Raw genomic sequence first — 20,842 nt, forward strand, 5'->3', positions numbered from 1 at the left:
CTAAGTTTCTAGGTCAGCCTGGGAGCTGCTGAATTTGAATCCACCAATCAGAGAGGCTGTTTACGTTTTCCCGCCAAAACAGGTGCATCTTTTTACACACGCAGCACAGAGACATAGACCTGCTTCTTTCAGTTTATTTCACATAGTGAGGATTCCCCTCAAACAAATGACCATAATTTCCTAACCATAGGGGCTAGAGCGGTCATTCTTACACCGTTTTGTTCAGAAGAGATGGGGGAATCTTCAAGTGTTGACAATTTATCATTAAAATATGAATTTTTAGAGATATATGACATGGATGACTTGTTGACTTAGAAGCCACGAATTCCCCAATATGCAAATTTGAATACCTGGAGCCCACATACATGATTGGCTGGCTGGGAAGCTGTGCAGGCCCTGATTTGTGGATTTGAATTCCTCAGCCCTCAGATATGATTGGCTGGCTTAGAAGCCATGAAGGCCCCAATATGCAAATTTGAATGCCTCAGGACACGTATATGATTGGCTGGGAAGCCGTGCAGGCCCTGATTTGAAAATTTGAATTTCTCAGTCCTCACAGAGGATTGGCTGCCTGGGGACCTGGCAGAAATATATAGAAATACTATGATTAAGCATAAATACTACATTTAGTAGAAATACTATGTTTTAGCACAAATACTATAAAAAGCAGAAATACTATAATTTAGCAGAAATACTATATTAAGCACAAATCCTATAAAAAGCAGAAATAGGATGATTAAGCATAAACACTACATTTAGTAGAAATACTATGTTTGAGCAAAAATCCTATAAAAAGCAGAAATACTATATTAGGCACAAATCCCATAAAAAGCAGAAATAGTATGATTAAGCATAAATACTACATTTAGTAGAAATACTATGTTTTAGCACAAATAGTATAAAAAGCAGAAATATTGTAATTTAGCAGAAATTCTATATTAGGCACAAATCTTATAAAATAGCAGAAATAGTATTATTTAGCACAATAGTAATAAGTTAAACAGAAAAATTGGAAAAGCAAAATGGACAGCTGAAAAAATGCTGAACATGCTGAGGGTCCCTCAAATATACTTGTTAAATGAAAAAATCAGCAAAAAAATGCACAGGGAGAGAGAAGTAAGTTTCTAGGTCAGCCTGGGAGCTGCTGAATTTGAATCCACCAATCAGAGAGCCTGTGTACTTTTTCCCGCCAAAACATGTGCCTCTTTTTACACACGCAGCACAGAGAGGCACAGGATTATTGCAGCCTATTTCTCATAGTGAGAACTCCCCTCAAACAAATGACCATAATTTCCAAACCGTAGGGGCTAGAGCGGTCATTCTTACACCGTTTTGTTCAGAAGAGATGGGGGAATCTTCCAGTGTTTACAATTTATCATTAAAATATGAATTATTAAAGATATTTGACTTCTAATGCACCATAACTGAGTAGAGCGAAGCAAAAACTGCCTTGACTTGCCCTCAAACAACGCTTTGTGACTTGAAATCTATTTGGAGTATCGATATCATTCTTTCACCGTAAGAGACAGCAGGCTTTGGTGAACAATCATGGAAATTTTCAGGTCTCTGTGGAAATCCAACAAAAAGTTATGACGAGAGAAAAAAGTGGTTCATTTCCACAGTTTGAAATCTGAAGAAATCTGAGCGAAGGACGAATTTCCTACCCTCAAACAAGTCCAACTCATTTCAGAACGGTAATAGGTGAGAAAGAAATTCTTGAATTGTGAGCGTCAGGGGTGTCTGAAGATATTCGGGGACAAGCCTCATGTCTTAACTTTGCTTCGTTAAGGAGATATGACGATTCGAATATGCCTCTCATTACAGAAATCCAGCGGTGATTTTGAACAAGCTCTCCATTCACTTTATATGGAGAGTTTTCTGACCTTGTGTTAGTCTGAGGAGATTTGCAAAAATTCTATAAATCCCACAACAATGATGGTGACATTTTCTGAAAGCCAGCAAAAATACCTACGTTTTGATGTATAATTTGTGGAAGTTGAGTGAAAATTGAGCAAGTAGCAGGAAGTTGTTCGGACATGAAGTGAAAATTGCAAAACCTTCAGTGGCACACTGGAAGCCAAGAGCATAGCAACCATAACAACACATGTATTTTGTGAAAAATCACAATTTTGCAACTCAAAACTTTAAGAGGCATAAAAGTAAAACAGTAAAAGATTTGAAAAAGCTGAATCATACCTGAATAGCCCAATAATTTGTGAACATTTTAAAGTTTGAATGGTTGTTCTAGGTGAAAATATGAGGAAGTAGTTAAGTTTCAAAAACAAGCAAATTTTAGCAGAATTGCAGAAGTTTCCCATTCATTTCAATGGGACAAATTAAAGGAAAAAAGTGGAATATTTTAAAAAGTATAATAGTTAAAAATAGCAAAAATCGTAGCGTAAATTAGCAGAAATAGCTGAATAGTTTAAAATTTGAACGGTGAAAATCGGCTGAAAATTGTGGAAGTAGTTAAGTGCCAAAAAGTGTACGGAAGCAACTAGAATAATAATAATAATAATAATAATAAAGAATAAAGAGAAACAGGAACTCAATAGTGTGGATGCTTAAAGCATCCACACAATAATAAAGAATAAAGAGAAACAGGAACTCAATAGTGTGGATGCTTAAAGCATCCACACAATAATAAAGTATAAAGAATAAAGAGAAACAGGAACTCAATAGTGTGGATGCTTAAAGCATCCACACAATAAAGAGAAACAGGAACTCAATAGTGTGGATGCTTAAAGCATCCACACAATAAAGTATAAAGAACTAGAAAAAATTGCATTTCCTGCGAAAATGCTGTGTGGATGCCTTACGCTGAAGATTTCTGCTGAAAAAAGCAGAAAAAGTTGAAAAAACAAAAAACATTGCCCTGAGCGAGATTCGAACCTGGCCTTTCTGATCTATAGGCGGCGTCTCACCTTACTGGACCAAACTGATTCTTACAAAGAAGAGGTGGAGAGACTGACAATTCTGGTGAAATTAGCAGAAGCTGCTTAGTATTGTGCTAATAAGAGGTGAAAAGGCTAAACATTTAGCAGAAAAGAGGTGAATCAGAAGAAGTTCTGCTGAAAAGAGGTAAAGAAGCAAAAAGATGAGTTGAAAAGAGGTGTAGAAGTGCTTGCTGAAGATGGCTGTATGTGTAATGACACACTGGAGAGTGTCAAGAAAGCAGAGCGCATGCAAGCAGGGAACATGTGTAGCAACTGTCACAGGTAGGATTCGAAACTCTGCCCCCGGGTCTCACGGCAGCTGCCCTACCCTCTGAGCCAAATGAGTTCTGGTCTCAAGCAAATATATGATGAGAGAGAAAATGTGCACTGTGGAGCAGAAGCTCAAATTAGCAGAAAAGAGGTGAAGAGGAAGAACTTTGTTGTGAAATGAGGTAAAGAAACTGAAATTTGTGCTTAAAACAAGTGAAAAAGCTGAACTCTGAAATCCTGCTAAAACAGTAGTAGAGGCTGATATTTTTCAGCTACTCACTGAGCCAAACTGGTTCTCACGTAACTGAAAAAAGGTGGAAAAGCTTAAAATTCTAATGAAAACAGCAGAAGAGGCTAAGTGCACTGTGGAGCAGGAGCTCTAATTAGCAGAAAAGAGGTGAAGAGGAATAATTTCTGCTGAAAAGAGGTAAAGAAGCAAAAAGCCGAGTTGAAAAGAAGTGTAGAAGCAGAAGTGCTTGCTGAAGATGGCTGTATGTGTAATGACACACTGGAGAGTGTCAAGAAAGCAGAGCGCATGCAAGCAGTGAACATGTGTAGCAGCTGTCACAGGTAGGATTCGAACCTCTGCCACCGGGTCTCACGACAGATGCCCTACCCTCTGAGCCAAATGAGTTCTGGTCACAAGCAAAGATATGATGAGAGGGAAAATGTGCACTGTGGAGCAGCAGCTCAAATTAGCAGAAAAGAGGTGAAGAGGAAGAACTTTGTTGTGAAATGAGGTAAAGAAACTGAAATTTGTGCTTAAAACAAGTGAAAAAGCTGAACTCTGAAATCCTGCTAAAACAGCAGAAGAGGCTGATATTTTTCAGCTACTCATTGAGCCAAACTGGTTCTCACGTAACTGAAAAAAGGTGGAAAAGCTTAAAATTCTAATGAAAACAGCAGAAGAGGCTGAGTGCACTGTGGAACAGAAGCTCAAATTAGCAGAAAAGAGGTGAAAACAGCAGAAGAGGGTGAGATTTGTGCTGATAAGAGGTGAAACTGCGGAACCAATCAGAGGTACTGCTTCTGTCTGCTTCATCAGGCTGTGTACTTGTATGTATTTCTGCCATAGACTGTTAACCAGAATCTGAGGTCCATATTAGAAAAGCTGCTAAAATCATTAAACTTTGCAGAATTGTAATAAATTATCAATATGAATTACCGGTCTGTGATAGTGTATAAATTTGTAGTTAAAAAAAAAACATGTGGGCCAAGGTGGAATCGAACCCACGACCTCTGGTCTGAAGAGCGGTGTCATTACCAATCGCGCCACCTCTAAGGGGGCGGGCGCTTTGAAAAAAAGGGTGATGAGGAGTCAGAATTAGATCGCGGTGAGACGCGAAAAACGCCGTTTTTTGGAGTTACAAAACGTCGTGTAACTCAAAAACTAGGTGGGATAGAAGCATAATTCTTGCACTGGGTGAATCAGCGGACTTTGGTGTACTTTGACTGCGATTTACATAGCTCTTTGTATCTCCGTCGCGGAGATATGACGAGAGAAGAAACGGCTTCATTTTCGGAATTTGAAAAATGAGAGGAGGACAGATTTCCACCCCTCAAACAAGTCTAACTCATCTCAGAACGGTAATAGGTGAGAAAATAATTCTTGAATTGTGAGTGTCAGGAGTGTCTGAAGATATACAGGGACAAGCCTCATGTCTTAACTTTGCTTCGTTAAGGAGATATGACGATTTGAAAATGCCTTCAGTTTCAGTATTTCAGCTCTGAGTTTCACAACCTCCCCATAGACTTTGAATGGGGAGTTTTTAGACCATGTGTCACTTCGAGGCAAATTGTGAAAAAAACGTAACTCTCACAATAATTATAGTGACACTGTCTTAAAGCCAGCAAAAATACCTACGTTTTGATGTATAATTTGTGGAAGTTGAGTGGAAATTGAGCGAGTAGCAAGGAGTTGTTCAGACATGAAGAGAAAATTCAGAACGGACGAGTGTGCAGTGGGAGTTAATTGCATAGCAACCATAGCAACACATGTATTTTCTGAAAAATCACAAAGTTGTAACTGAAAACTTAAAGAGTCATTACATGAAAACGGTAACAGATATGAAAAAGCTGAATCACACAGGAATAGCCCAATCATCTGAGAACGTTTTAAAGTTTGAATGGAGTTTCTAGGTGAAAGTATGAGGAAGTAGTTAAGTTTCAAAGACAAGCAAGTTTTAGCAGAATTGTAGAAGTTTCCCATTCATTTCAATGGGACAAATTAAAGGAAAAAAGTGTAATATTTTAAAAAGTATAATAGTAATAAGTACCAAAAGATATAGCAGTCGAAAGCAGAAATAGCAGAACAGTTTAGAGTTTGAATGGTAAAAATCGGCTGAAAACTGAGGGAGTAGTTAAGCGGCAAAGAAACGGAGCAACTAGAATAATAAAGGATAAAGAATAAAGAGAAACAGGATCTCAATAGTGTGGATGCCTACGGCATCCACCCAATAAAGAGAAACAGGAACTCAATAGTGTGGATGCTTAAAGCATCCACACAAATACACACATAAACATTACAAGACATAAAAACAAGTCAAAGATATTTGCGACAAACAGACCTCAGTGTGACGCATGGTCAGGCTCCCTCTGCTGCACTTATGGACGCACAGGGTACCCCTCTCGCGTCGGGAATTGACGTGAAGGGTCCTCCGATTGAAGAGATTGCCGCGGAAGTGCCTTTTGTCGGTATATTTAGACATTTTCCAAATCACATTGTAGTGACGTATACAGAACACAATAAATTATATAATGTAAACAACTACCTGAAAAACAGGTAGAACGATACTTTTGTATGGTTTATTGCATTTACGGAGGGAGTGATGTATGCTGGGTAATGGCACAGCTAGCTACTGGGTGACTTTATTCACCCGCTTAGGCTGTTATCAGTCCATACAATGGGCGTTATTAGCACAAATCAATCCCATAGATATGGGCCATCTCCTGCTAGATTGTTCAGAAGGTTGTTCTCATCCATCCAGATGGAGGATCACTAACAGGAGCGTGGGAAGACTCCAGAATCCACTCTGGCTGCAAATCGGTGGATATACAGTGTTTACAGGTAAGACCATTTAAACGGACAGCATTTATAGAATGACTATTAAAAGTCAGCGAGTGTCAGTAATGTTAATGTGGTTATGTTAGTAATACACAGAGTGCTAATATAACAGCTTTAAGATGCATTTGTAGATATCATTACGTGTTTTACCGTCTTTATGGTGCTAGCTTAAAGTTACGGTGTAAACGTTAGCTTATATTGGAGTAAAGCTGTTACTGGTTAAACGATGTTAGCACAGAAATATTAGCTTCTGTCATAACTGATGAAGTTACTAGTTAATAAAGTTTCCAGTAAAGTGATTAATCGCAGCCACAGATTGACAGCAAATATCTCGATTAGCTTCAGTGCATCTGTAATAAATATGTGCAAGTTTCAGTGCTTCGTTTAAACTGTATGATACTTATACTGACCCAGGGTCAGTGTAAAATACAATCCTAGCTGTGTGAACAAAGCCTGGCTCCTTTAATCCTGCATGACAAACCTCAGGATGCAGGCTATTATTACTCTTTCCTGCTGGCACACCTGTCACACCTGAGAGTCAGCTAGAAACTTAGTGACGTGGACATCATGCAAAGTGTTGTTAAAGACTAGTGGTTAAACATATGCCATTTTATGACCAGTAGTCAAGGTAGTAAATTAGCTTAACAGCTGCAGGCCATATATTATCCTTTAGTTCTAATGGTGTGCTATGTATGTAGTTTAGTCTCTATTATACTCTTGAATAAAAGAAACATAATCATTTGTAGTTCATTAGACAAAATGTGCATTACTCTGTATCCTTGATCAGCTGTGAATGTCTGACACTGTTTTCTTGAGAATGTTTTACTGCTGAATCATGTGAAGAAGGCCATAAGAGGGAGACTAGGTGTCTGGGCAGAAGAGATAAAACCACATTCTTTACCCCCCTTCCAGTTTCACACAGAAAGACAGGGAGGCAAGGTCAGGAGCCAGGCTCACTAAGAATTAGAAAAACATGTGAAGATGCAGCTTTTATGACAAAGAGGGGGGCTGGGATTAGCTATAAAAGTCTGTGAAAGTTGCCACCATTTTGAGACATGCTGTCGAACCTCTGCAGGCATCTCTCCCGTCCGGACGTTGTAATGCTCTTATTGTGAATTGTACCGAAATAAATGATTGTTGATTGAGCATATATACACCGAGTATTGTCCTTCCTTCAGCCCAAAGATTCAAAGAACTGCGTGTTTTCAACAACTTGGTGCCGTGTGACCCGGATCTTTGGTGTGCTGAGGAGGTGCAGATTTGGCCTTTGGTGAGATCGTGGGGCGAGGCGAACGGAAGACCGGTCTAACAACAAAAGGTAAGCACAGCCTGTTGTATTATACCAAATGTGCATATTGGGCTTTCCAAATTAATCTGTTCGCTGAGTCACATGTATTTTCACAGTAAATTTGTCGGTGTCTGGTTTTTGGCGCAAGATACTAACAACATAAGTTGAGGCTGAATTCCAGTGTGTTAAATAAACTGCTTCTACCGAGATACTAATAACATACTACGTTGGTCTAGATTGCAGTAATCTGCTTCTACCGAGATACTAATAACATACTACGTTGGACTAGATGCAGCCACTTTACCTTCCACATTTAATTTTGTCTAATACTGGCTTCTGTAGCAATAATACATTAGAATTTATTCTGAAGACGCGGCCATTAGTTCAGTACATTGAAGTCGAGGTTTGAAGTTTGTTTATGGTGTCGGTTACGTCCTGGCTCTTGCCGGCTATGAAATAGAAGTTGATTTAAGGAAAAGCAGATGCTGGCTTCACGGTGCGGTTAAACACTGGCAACGCGAGAGCGAAACACGTCCGTAGGTTTGGTTTATGATACGGCCGTGTTCCGGTGATGCGGCCGTGAAGTGCAGTAGTGGTTGGTGCTAATTTTAGTACATTGAACAGAGGCTTGACGGTGGTTTGTGGCGTCAGTCGAGTTTTTTTTTTTAAGGGCTGCGGTCATAAAACAAAGTAAAATTTTACTTGCCAAGAAGTACATAGAGCAAAACCTGGTTTATGATGTCTGGTATAACTTCGGGGATGCAAGCATCACGTTTATGATGCGACTTTGCCCCGTGGTGGCGGTCATAAGCGCAGAGAAAAGGGTATTTTGGTCTATGGTGCAGTGTGCTTTAAGAAGATCTAATAGTTGAGCTCAGAGGTTTCTGTGTAAAATTCCCGCTGAGGAAAAGTGTTGTGTGTGAGTGTCAAAGCGCGCTCTGGGTGAGAGAGTGTGTGTGAAGCTGCGAGGCGCGCTCTGGGTGCTGTCTTGTGGGTAAAGTGCGCACTGAGTGAGAGTGTGAGTGAGGCGCGCTCTGAGTGTGTTTTTGTGTGGAGTGTGAAGCGTGAACACAGTGACAGTGACGGTTAATGTGTTTGATTAGGAGGACATTAGAGCAAATACACATTTTAGGATCAAAGGTTGATGCCTAGTGTACCTGTGGAACATTTGCCTATGGAGTAGCGACCCTCCTGTCCGTGGACGCGTGGCCAGGACCGGCGTTGTCCGGGTGCTGAGGTGGTGACTTGGGGAGGTGAGGGCCCCCGCATAGCCACGGAAATAACACTGGAACGGCCGTGTAATCACTGGTTCACATTTATTTCCGGACTAGAACAAGACACATTTTGCGAACAAACGTTGAGTCTAGATTTAGTAAAGAAATATAAAAAGGTTGAATTCCTCGTTTCAGTGGTTGAAATTGTTGTGTGCCTGTCCCCTGACGAGTGTGAAATTAGAATAAAGAGGGAATTCGGAGCCACATAGAGATAGACGGGCATAATTGGGTGTGTTACTCTGTGGTGTAAACATTTAAAAGTATTAAAAATATAAAAAAAGGAGTGAAAGGGTGAGAAGTGTGTGGTGGTGTGAATATGTCGGGTCTTAAATCTGACATAGAAAGAGGAGAAATGCAGGGTGAGTGGAAAACTGTTGATGAGCAGGTGAAGGAGTTGTTGCGGGCGCTGAGGGTCATGCGACCTGGCAGCGTGGGTGAGAAAAAATCAAAGACTGCAGCTGTAGCAGCGAAAGTCAAAAAGTTGTGTGATAAGGAAGGAGTGAGAGGAGAAACAAGAAGTTCGTTGGCAAAATTACTTCTGGGAATAGCACAGAAGCTCCAGGAAGAAGAACAGGACATTAGTACACAGTTAGAGGAGGCTGCTTTTTGGAACAGGCGCAGATTAGGGAAAAAGTTGCAGGAAATTCAGGAGGAGAAAGCCCGTGTAACAAGGTGGGCTGTGACATGCCAGGGGGTGGAGCACTGGATGAGGGAGAGAAGGGAGGAGCCTGAGAAGCTGATGCTGCCGGCTTCTCCGGTGAAGTCATCGCTCACTGGCTTTCCCCCTCCCTATCAGGCCCCCGCCCCCCTCTACCCTGTGCTGAGGGTGGAGCAGGGCTGTCTCTCTAGTGAAAATGGCCAAGTTTTAGAAGTGACAGGAGGCTATGTAGATTGTGATATATCTAAAGAGCCCAAACGACCTACTCCACCCCCGAGGGGTGAAAGAATAAAGCAAAGCTCCACTTTTGTTAATGAAGAGGGAGCTTGTGGCGGAGTGCAGACACCGCCCATGAAACAGTCTCCCCAGCAGGCAGAGTCTGAAGAAGAGCGGGCTGTGCGGCTGCTTGAAACAGCTATAATAACTCTAGAGCAGCGTCATCAAATTTCTGAGGATGAGGCATGTAGTGGAGTAGTTGTTGCACCACAGGTTGAGAAAGGTGAGGTGTGCGGGCCCGATGGGGACGCATACGAGGGCTGGTTATCAGGCACACTGGATGATAATACACCAGTAAGTGTCTGGGAAAAGCAGAAATTAGATGCAGTGCCGGAGCTAGAAGAGGCCTTTTACAATAGAGCAGCTAGAGAAAAAGCAGGAAGAGGCAGAGTAGTTAAACCCAAACTTCCAAACAAACCACACCCCATGACACGTCGGAGCCAGGATGATAGGGACACTTTGTCTCTGCCGGGATCATTCCCCCTGGTGGTGACCGCTGGGGGTCACATGAAATACAAGCCATACGGGGTGGGTGATGTAACTGCATTGATTGAGTTATTACCTCCTATTATAGACGGAGGTGCGGGGTGGTTGAGAGAATTTGATAGAGCAACAACAGGTGTTCAACTGGCCCTAGGTGATTTCAGAGCTGTGGTGGCCAGATGTGTTAAAGGCACAGCACTGGATGACATAGAAAAAATAGCAGGTACAGCATTGATGGCTGATAGCACCCCGTTTTGCCGTGTTGTGAATGAAATATCTCATGCATTACGTGAAAAATATCCCACTCCAAATGCTGCTAAGATTTTGAAGTTGTTGTGGAAGCCTGATCAAACTCCAAGGGAGTACATAGAACAGGCTAAAGCCACATGGGCCCTTAACACTGGCCAGCATCCTGGTAGAGAGGGGATGCAACAATTGTGGTTTAGAGACGCTGTGTTAAAAGGTGTGCCCGAAAAGGTCAGAGTGGCCATGACTGATAATCCCGACATGGAGGGAGCGGAGTCTCACGTGTGGGAGAAACATCTGGTGCATCGCCTGCAGACAGCTCATGATGAGGTTATGGCTAAGAATGAGGATGCAGATAACATGAAAGAACAATTGTTGAAATTACAGCTGGGTGAAGCGAGGCTAAAAGCACAGGAGAAGAAAAAGGAGGAAAAAATAGCAAAAGTAATGGTAGCTCAAGGTTTCCAGCAAATGGGGACTGATGTTGATCCTAATGCATTGCCAGTAGACACACCGGGACCCGCGCGAGGCACAAATTGGGGTGGCCGTGGGGTCGGTAGAGGAAATTGGGGCTCACGTGGTGGTCAACGGGGAGGAGGCGGCGGCATGGGCAGGCAAAGGGGTGCGCCAAGAGGAGGTTTATATGTGCCAGGGACTGTGTGCTTCAACTGTGGTCAGACTGGACATTGGTTTCGAGAGTGCCCAGAACCACCTCAGCCGTTCAGCAACAACATGCCACGTTCAGCCAGAAGGGGGCGTGGACAATGGTCGGCCCCCAACTCACAGATGGCTCCACCAGGCCAGTATTCAGTGGAATACTGGCAGCAGGGACAATACTGACACACCCCACAGAGAGGCCTGGAAATAGGGGGAGGGGCAGACCCCCTGTTGCCACTGAGGGTTCATGGACGTAACCTGCCCTTTTTAGTGGACACAGGAGCAACGTATTCCACCATTCGTACGGCTCCTGACGACATCCCACTCACAGACACAAAAATCAGTGTTATCGGCTTCTCTGGGGTAACCATGACTTTGCCAGTGACCGTCCCTCTAAAGACGGAGTTAGGACGCCAGTCCTTAACACATTCATACATGATTTCATCACAAGTTCCAGTTAATCTGTTGGGCAGGGACCTGCTCATTAAGCTGGGAGCTACTATCATGTGTGGAGCTGATGGATTGACAGTGACTTTGAGAGATGGCACACAGCTGTCCTGTTTGCAATCAGGAATGAGAGGACAGTGGCTGTTATCTGAGGATTGTGAACGTACAGCGCAGATTTACTGGGCGCGACTGACCACATCAGATGGAATTCTGGCACAGTACCAACTCTGGCGTCCCTGGATAATGTCCATGTCTGTTTACTCTCCCTTGCGTGACCCCTACCACGTGACCTTGTTTTATGATCGCGAACGCACTGAGTGCTTTGAGGAATTGTTTAATGAGTGTTTAGATGAGACAACTTGGGAGCTTAACTCTCAGGACATTTATGTTGGTACAGCTGGAGTGGCAGCGTTTGTTCCACTCCCTGAAGATAAAATGAGTTGGTATAGAATGGGGGATGAAGCGGTTCCCCATGTGTCTTTGGCAGTACACGAGGGTCATCAAGCAAAAGATTTAGGCCCCATGGTGAGAACAGCCACAAGGGCCACAGATTGGCAACAAACACAACTCACTGATGTCTCATACTCACCCAGTTGTAAAACATATCGAATTTCTGTGACTGCTACTGATCAGAGTGTGTTAGAGCACAAATTTTTAAAGCGCACACATGGCAGGGAGAAATCTGATCACGAGGAAGCTGTTAAAGGCTTAACAGAACTCCCAGACACTCTGTGGTCTAAAGGTCCAACTGATGTGGGTTTAACATTTTGTTCACCCATCACATTTGAGTTAAAGGATGACACCCCTATTTGGCGTTCACAATACAGACACAGTCCAGAGGCAGATAATGGGATTGCAGAAACTATTTCAGGGCTCCTACAGGTGGGTGTGCTGGAGTCGTCTTCCTCTGCGTGGAACACTCCGATCCTCCCAGTTGAAAAGTCAGGCACGGGCAAGTATCGCATGGCACATGACCTTAGGGCAATAAACGCTGTCCTTAAGACACAAACAGTACCTGTACCAAACCCCTACACAGCTCTGACTAATTTATCTCCAGATCAGCGGTGGTTCACATGCATAGATTTGGCAAATGCTTTCTTTTGTCTCCCTCTGCATCCATCTTTAAGAGATATTTTTTCATTCACTTACAGGGGCCAGCAGCTGCGTTACACACGGCTGCCGCAGGGTTTTGCCCTTTCACCTGGCATTTTCAATCAGGTACTAAAAAATGCTCTTTCTCCATGTGTTTTACCTGAAGGATGCACACTGATCCAATATGTGGACGATTTGCTGATTGCCGCTAAAACAGCTGATGCTTGTTTTCAAGCGACACTGACGGTGCTTCGCCAGCTGGCTAAAACAGGCTTTAAAGTAAGTAGAGAAAAACTCCAACTTGTCAGAACTGAAGTTACATTTCTAGGTCGTGTGGTGGCGATGCAGACGGTGGGCATGTTGGCGTCCCAGAGGGAAACAATTATGTCACACCCCCAGCCACGTACAGTTAAAGAAATGTTGTCATTTCTTGGGCTCACAGGTTACAGCAGACACTACATTCCTGACTATGTGGGCAAAACCAAACCTCTGAGGGATTTGGTAAGAGAGCACGGCATGAGAGATCTCACAGCTAATCTCAACTGGACCACTGAAGCTGAAATGCGGTTCATTGAATTAAAGCAGGCCCTGTCTCGTGCAGCAGATTTGGCAATCCCCGATTATAACTCTGATTTCTCAGTTGATGTTTCTGAAACAAATGGAGTAGTAAATGGTGTGTTGTTTCAGAAAAAAGGGGGAAAGAGACAAGTACTGATGTATATCAGCATTGGCCTGGATAACACAGAAAAAAGACACCCCATGTGCACACAACATGCAGCAGGGGTAGCAAAAATAATTCAGAAAGTGGCTCACATTGTAAGAGGGCACCCACTGAAAGTGCTCACAACACACAGTGTGGTGGCCTATGTGAACTCACAGGCATTTACAATGACCCCATTGAGACAACAGAGACTGACTAAGATTCTGGAGTCTCCAAACTTGACCTTCACACATGAAGGGATTAACATGGCAGATCAAATGGGGGGGGGGAACACCTCATGATTGTACACAAATAGTAGAGGTTGAAGAGAAAGTAAGATCTGATTTGAGAGCAGAACCGGTGAGTGAGGCAGATGATTACTTTACAGATGGATGTTGTTTTAGAGATCCGAGTGAAGGATTGAAAACAGGCTATGCAGTGATGAAAGGAGTTGGAGAACAGCTGCTGGTGGAGAAATCAGGAACATTAGAAGGGCCTCAGTCAGCACAGAGAGCAGAGCTTATTGCAGTGATAGAAGCTCTGAGATTAGGGAAAGGAAAAAGAGTTAACATTTATACTGACTCAGCATATGTTTTCGGAGCAGCACATGTGGAGTTGGGGCAAAGGAGAAGGGCTGGATTCAGAACAGCCACAAATAAACCGATCAAACATGAGGAGGAAATGAGACAGCTGGAGGACGCTCTGAAAGAGCCTCTGGAGGTCGCTATCATAAAGTGTAAAGGGCATGACGACTCTGACACTTGGGTGGCGAAAGGAAACAGAGCAGCCGACGAGGAAGCAAAACGGGCGGCAGGCTATAAGGAAGGAAAACAAATGGTAAGTATGGGTATGGAATGGGGAGACCTGCCAGCCCAAAAGAGAGAGGACATCGAAAAGGCGCAAGGAGGAGCCTCACCCGAGGAAAAGGCGGTGTGGCAGGAAAGAGGGGCTGTACAATCAGAAGGATTGTGGAGAGGGCCCGACGGGCGACCAGTGCTCGCAGCAGGAGTGGCCCAGGAGAAAATCAAAGAAGCTCATGGGTTAGGTCATGTGGGAGTGGCCCAGATGGAAAGGGATTTGTGTCATTGGTGGCATCCCTACATGAAAAACCTGGTAAGGGAACATGTGAGAGCCTGCCTGATTTGTGGACAACACAATCCGAAGCCCACCGTGAAACCAGAAATGGGTAAGTTTCCTTTGCCAGAAAGACCAGGCCAGGAAATTGTGATTGATTACACTGACATGATAACCGCCGTTCGAGGGTGTAGATATCTGTTGGTGTGTGTGGATGGACTGACTGGTTGGCCAGAGGCGTGGCCTACCCGCAGAGAGGATAGCAAAACAGTGATCAAATGTCTGGTGAATTATTATGTCCCTTGGCATGGATTCCCAGAGAAAGTAAGATCAGATAATGGCACTCACTTTAAAAATCGAGATCTCGCTGAGGTGGAATGTATGTTGGGGTTGCAACATAGATATGGTACAGTTTACCATCCACAGTCTCAGGGAAAAGTGGAGAGAATGAACCAAAATCTTAAAAACAAATTGGCAAAAATCTGTGCACAGACTAACATGAATTGGGTTGATGCTCTTCCCATAGCCTTAATGAGTGTAAGGTGCGCCGTTAATCAGCGCACTGGGTTCACTCCATATGAGCTGCTGACAGGAAGACAATTTCCAGGCCCTGCAGCAGGTGTAAGAGAATTAAGAGAGGAAGTAAAAGTGTCTGAACATGTTAAACAGTTTAAAGCACTAAAAGCTCTTGTCTCTAGTTTCACTACGCAGGTGGGAGATCCAACAGGAAAGGAGGTGACCACGCCAGAGGCGAAGTGGGTGTGGCTGAAGGTGTATAAGCGAAAGTGGGACGAGCCCAGGTGGACAGGACCTTTCGAGGTGACCACTCGAACCTCTCACGCGGTCCAGCTGAGGGGCAAAGGCGACACCTGGTACCACTGGAGCCAGTGTGCAGCGGCGGAGGAGCCTAGGCGATCGGAGAGGCTCTTGGCGAAAAAGGGGGACACGGCTGTGACCCCAAAAAACACAGATCTTAGTATAGAAGGGGCAGAATAATACCCTGATCTGTGTAACGACCAAAGGGTAGTCCACCCCTGAGGTTGAAGAAAGAAGTCGAGAATCACCCGACGAGAAGATAGTATTAGCTACAGTAAAATTAAATTTAAAAGTGCCATAGGCCTAAAGCTATAGTCTACAAGTTATTAGCGAGTATTAAAATGGGGGAGGAAAAGTCTAATGCAAAAATAAAGCTACTGGAGAACTGGAAACTGATGGGAGTGTTAGCTATGATCACTATTGGTGTGCTAACTACTGTTTTTCTGTTGTGTGAGTTGCCCAGTTACAGAACTCATCCACCTCCTCTTCCTCTCGCGGACCCTGAGGCGACCAGCTCTGAGCGCGATGTAGGTGAGAAACCAGATCCTTGTTTGGAGTATTATGGAGGCATAGAGGTGGATTACGTTAGAGGATCCACCACAGCCTTCACTTTTGATCTGTGTTCCGTGATAGACTGTGGAAAGGATCAGACCAGTTGGCGCGGGTACGAAGTGTGGACATGTCATGACATAAGATTCACAAATGCTTGTCTTGTAGGTAAACCCACCGCCACGGGGTACACCCCGTGTGAGGAGTGGGACATGGTGACCGGTTACACCCTCCCAGGATGGGATACACGGGGCCGTTGGGAGGGGTTTGCAATCCAGCGTGATTTCAGTAACACACAAAATCCACTTACAATGTCTATTGGTGGGTGGCAGGTTACACCGCAGCGGTACAGGAAAGAAGATAAAGTGTTTTATTTAGTGTTAGGAGTAGATGTATTTGGGAAAGACCCGAGGGGCGTAATAAAGATAAACTTTAAAGATCCATCCTGTAAATTACCCAGCCACAACGCCACATTAAGCTGTAATTTATCCAGCAGCGACACCGCATCAACCAAAGCCCCACCTTCCGTGTCTAAGGTAACAAAAATGGACTACACAAAGTGGAAACCCCGACAGCTGATGTCTCGTGCCACAGGCTATGTGGACAGCAACCTGTGGTTGGACTGGCTGATTGAAACTACAAAAGAGCAAAAGGTGTCTGATTGTGTGGCATGCGCTACAGCACGCCCACGTTTATTTATTGAACCGGCACCTCTGTATCCAGAGGACCCCTGGGGTTTTGATTGCATGCTCCGACTTACTCGGAGAGCAGTAAATTCAGGAAAATGTGCTCCATTATCTGCTTTATTTCCCCCAATAGATAATAACACCATTCCCGGACCATTCACACCTAGGAAAGCTAATTATACTTGTTTCAATTTTACTGCAGATGATCCCGGAGAGCAGGAGTATGACGCTGGAGAGATCCCGGCTGATTGGTGTGAGGCCACATTTCCAGGAAGAGGAGAGGCAGCGCGTGCGGGCGCCACGGTCGTGGGTACTTGGGCTCGAGCCGGTTTGTACTATTATTGTGGAGGTGGGAGTCTGCATGTGCGAATACCAAATGAAGCGGTTGGTGTTTGTGCCATGGTCAGACTAGGAGCGCCTCTGCTGATAATAGGGGGTAAGGATAATTCTGAGAGGGTAGAGGGACATGCGCGACGACCACCTAGGCGCAGACGTCAAGGGTGGCCTAAAGGATCATCTTGGTCGTTTGATTTAACTGTTAATTCACCCACATATATAGATTCTATCGGTGTTCCGCGTGGCGTTCCAAATGAGTTTAAATTAGTAGATCAGATAGCAGCCGGTTTTGAAAACATCCCAGTACTTTCTGCCTTGTTTCCCGTCACCCCCAACAAAAACGTAGATAGAATTAACTATGTGCACTATAACGTTCTCCGACTGTCAAATTTGACCCGTGATGCAATTCAGGGTTTAGCAGAACAAGTAGGTCCAACCTCTCTGATGGCAGTGCAGAACCGGATGGCGCTGGATATGGTTCTGGCTGAAAAAGGAGGGGTTTGTGAAATGTTTGGACAAATGTGTTGTACTTTTATTCCCAATAATACAGCTCCGGATGGCTCTGTAACTCGAGCACTGGAGGGGCTACGGACTCTGGCCCATAATATGCATGAACATTCAGGTATCGACAATCCGCTGGAGGAATGGATGACTTCTGTTTTTGGGCAATGGAAGGGATTTGTTATGTCAATTTTGGTCTCACTGTCTGTTTTCACTGCTGTCTTAACCACATGTGGTTGTTGTTTGATCCCATGCCTCAGAGCTCTAGTAGTTCGTCTTATTGACAGGGCCGTAACCTCAGGGCCGGAGGGCCGGGGGGTCATGATGCCTCTGTTAAAGGATGATCCTGAGGAATGGAGAGACGTGGACCTTGTGACCCTGGAATGCGTCTTGTAAGTGATCTCTTTGAGAAAAGAGATCAAAGGGGGTGTTGTTAAAGACTAGTGGTTAAACATATGCCATTTTATGACCAGTAGTCAAGGTAGTAAATTAGCTTAACAGCTGCAGGCCATATATTATCCTTTAGTTCTAATGGTGTGCTATGTATGTAGTTTAGTCTCTATTATACTCTTGAATAAAAGAAACATAATCATTTGTAGTTCATTAGACAAAATGTGCATTACTCTGTATCCTTGATCAGCTGTGAATGTCTGACACTGTTTTCTTGAGAATGTTTTACTGCTGAATCATGTGAAGAAGGCCATAAGAGGGAGACTAGGTGTCTGGGCAGAAGAGATAAAACCACATTCTTTACCCCCCTTCCAGTTTCACACAGAAAGACAGGGAGGCAAGGTCAGGAGCCAGGCTCACTAAGAATTAGAAAAACATGTGAAGATGCAGCTTTTATGACAAAGAGGGGGGCTGGGATTAGCTATAAAAGTCTGTGAAAGTTGCCACCATTTTGAGACATGCTGTCGAACCTCTGCAGGCATCTCTCCCGTCCGGACGTTGTAATGCTCTTATTGTGAATTGTACCGAAATAAATGATTGTTGATTGAGCATATATACACCGAGTATTGTCCTTCCTTCAGCCCAAAGATTCAAAGAACTGCGTGTTTTCAACAAAAGACTGCCAGACTCTGTAATACTGCAAATGATCAGTGACTCGGGTTATCACTAAACTTTAAACAGTACCTCTGTGTCTCTGTGTGCTGAACATTTAGGATTGAGTCAGGCTGCATTGACTGTGGGACTTTAATGTGTTAAAAGCAGGTTGAAGACGGCTCAGAAACATTTGAAGATTAAAATTTAGCATTATGGCTGCTGGTGGTTTGTAAAGCCTCTACTCAGCTGTATTTTTGTTACTAATTTATGTTTGTTGTTGTTTAACACAGATTTCAGAAGAGCAAATATGCTTAATAGTTTAACTAGATTTCATTTGTCAGTGTGGGACTGCTGAGTCACCGGAAGAACTCATTTGATTCATTCTCCACATGATGTTCATTTACAGAAATGTTTCACAGGAACTGATTTCTCCCAAAGGGTGAACTAGTGTGTTTCCATAGATTACCTCTGTATGAATGTACTTCTTAAATGAAGGCAAGTGTTTGTCCTTTTTTGTTCCTCAGGTACAGTACGTGATATCAAGGGCAGGCGGTCAACACTGGGGGTAGACAAGAAGCAGACGTACTTCCAAGAGGGAGCTGCAGTGAGGACACAGCCAGGTCACTGAGGTCAGAGATCAGAATCTGAAACAGCTCAGGTTTATATTTTAGAGGTTATAAAAAATCAAAATGTATTATTTAAAGAAACCTTTAAATAATAGTCATAATTATGATTATTACAAGAAATATCAAACATTTAAGTGGATTTTCTGTTACACATATTGTGTTAGCCCTGCGATAAACTGGCAGCCTGTCTTTGTCCTGTATCAGCTGGGATAGGCTTCATCCTCCCGCAACCCTGAATTGGATACATTGTATTCCAATTATGTAATCTGATCATTTACAAACTCAAGGTATCTAATCAAAATGTAAGTAATAATTATAAAATGGGAAAGCAGAAATAAGTGTGACATAAATGTAAATGTGTGAGCTGACATAGAGGACAGCTACATGTAGTCTGAAAAACCTTTGTTGTCAAGTTTGCAGGTATATCAGCACGAGACATTCTTACATAGAAGAGACATTAAAGTCTCTAACTCAGCGAAGCATTATTGGTCCCGTCTGTTTGGATAAATATAGTAAGTTGATGTATGTCCATTTATTGACACATTTCCTTAAGTGCTTATCCAGCTCAGGATCACAGTGGAGCTGCAGCTGGATATGTTCAGTAAATAAACCTTCCAAAAGTTAACAATAAACCTGCATCCATGTACGTTGTTGTCCACAGGATGAGAAAATCAAACTGGAAGACTGTGGAACATGTTAATAAATGTTTGTGTGTTTATGCCTGTGTCTTTCACAGGAGGCGCTGGAAGGTTTCCCTAATAGTTCCTGGTGAATCAAAGCAGAACCATAAAGGTTGCTGGACTGCATGATGGCCTTACCCCTGAGCAGTCATCCTGTTAAAGGAGGAACCAGTTAGAAGCTGTTTTCTTTTTTTTTTTAAATGACATCAGAAACAGCAGTATGCGACATTACGTGATGGCAGAGCTTCAGTTCATCCTTTGTCATTTTTTTTTTTTTTTTTTTTTTTTTTTTTAATAAATAGGACAGGGGGAATGAATGAGAGAAAGAGGGGGAGAGAAAGAAAGAAAACCAAAGGGGAGAAGAGACGGTGAGAAGGGGGGGGGAAGAGAGAGAAAAAAAAAAAGAACTCCTGGGTCACCTGTATGGAGAAAAAAAACAAAAAAACAAAAAAAACAAACAGAGGAGACAGCAAACAACAAAGAGCAACATAATAATAGAGAAAACAAAGCACCATCACAATAAACTAGCTAGTCATAGATATCAATATTTACTAAATAATAAACGATATTGTGCAGCACGCAAGACAGACAGCGCACAGTGTGCTTTGAGGCAGCAGCCAAGAAAGCTTTAGTCCGCGTCTGTGAATACCCATGTGTGCATACCTGTGTGGATCAGCATGCTTGCATTCCAAAGGTTTCTCCATGTAATGATCTGCTAGGGAGTGTGGGGGGGCCACAGCCCCGTCCTCCAGGGTGTGAAGCGGGTATGGAGGAGATCAAAACTCCAGACATCCAGAGGCCCCCAGAACACAAGAGACCATGGAAGACCAACAGAGGGGCAGCCGCGCCACTGTTCCAGTAAGAGCTGAGGAGAGTCCCAGATGAGGGCTCGCCCAGCAGCCGCGGAGCAGAAGTCAGGGGGAGTTGCAGTGACGCGCCCGTGAGCTCCGCCGGCCCCCAGCTGTGCCTGAGTGACCGAGCCCCAGGCCGAGAGGCCGGGGGCACCCCACCTCCAAAGGGGCCCGAGCGAGCCCCAGGCCCCAGGCCCCGACAAGCGGCCGCCAAGGAGTGAGCCGGTGTGTACCCGGACGCCCACCCCCAGACACAAAGAACCACCAACACACCGACACCTGAGGGAG

The 20,842-nt window shown here is 43.8% G+C and overlaps 1 protein-coding gene across 6 annotated transcripts; it reads left to right on the top strand.

Moving 5' to 3' along the window:
* The first annotated feature begins 2,762 nt into the window (after positions 1-2,762).
* Positions 2,763-20,058, top strand: LOC147327174 (uncharacterized). 6 transcript variants are annotated; one of them, XR_015129822.1, is made up of 5 exons: positions 2,763-4,800; positions 6,194-6,273; positions 7,449-7,588; positions 15,164-19,535; positions 19,760-20,058. XR_015129822.1 is itself a non-coding variant. In XM_086294808.1 (2 exons), the coding sequence occupies exons 1-2, from the start codon at positions 13,833-13,835 to the stop codon at positions 15,202-15,204; spliced, it is 786 nt and encodes a 261-aa protein (XP_086150934.1). In that variant the 3' UTR covers positions 15,205-15,286. The 6 variants fall into 6 exon arrangements, 1 of the variants encoding a protein (XP_086150934.1); XR_015129821.1 differs by having other exon boundaries at positions 15,164-19,026; XR_015129824.1 differs by having other exon boundaries at positions 18,922-19,026.
* The last annotated feature ends 784 nt before the right edge of the window (positions 20,059-20,842 follow it).

The sequence above is a fragment of the Aulonocara sp. 'chitande type north' Nkhata Bay genome, linkage group LG6, assembly GCF_057382095.1.
Source record: "Aulonocara sp. 'chitande type north' Nkhata Bay isolate Kocher_YH1m ecotype deep benthic linkage group LG6, A_spYH_male_GT1.1, whole genome shotgun sequence".
Classification (NCBI taxonomy): Eukaryota; Metazoa; Chordata; class Actinopteri; order Cichliformes; family Cichlidae; genus Aulonocara; species Aulonocara sp. 'chitande type north' Nkhata Bay.

What these genes read in the sequence shown, in the direction of transcription:
- LOC147327174 (XM_086294808.1), top strand. Translation starts at nt 13,833, where the DNA reads ATGAAAGGAGTTGGAGAACAGCTGCTGGTGGAGAAATCAGGAACATTA. An exon ending in CACCGTGAAACCAGAAATGG is followed by an intron (nt 14,578 to 15,163) that starts GTAAGTTTCCTT and finishes TCTTGTCTCTAG; the next exon opens with TTTCACTACGCAGGTGGGAG.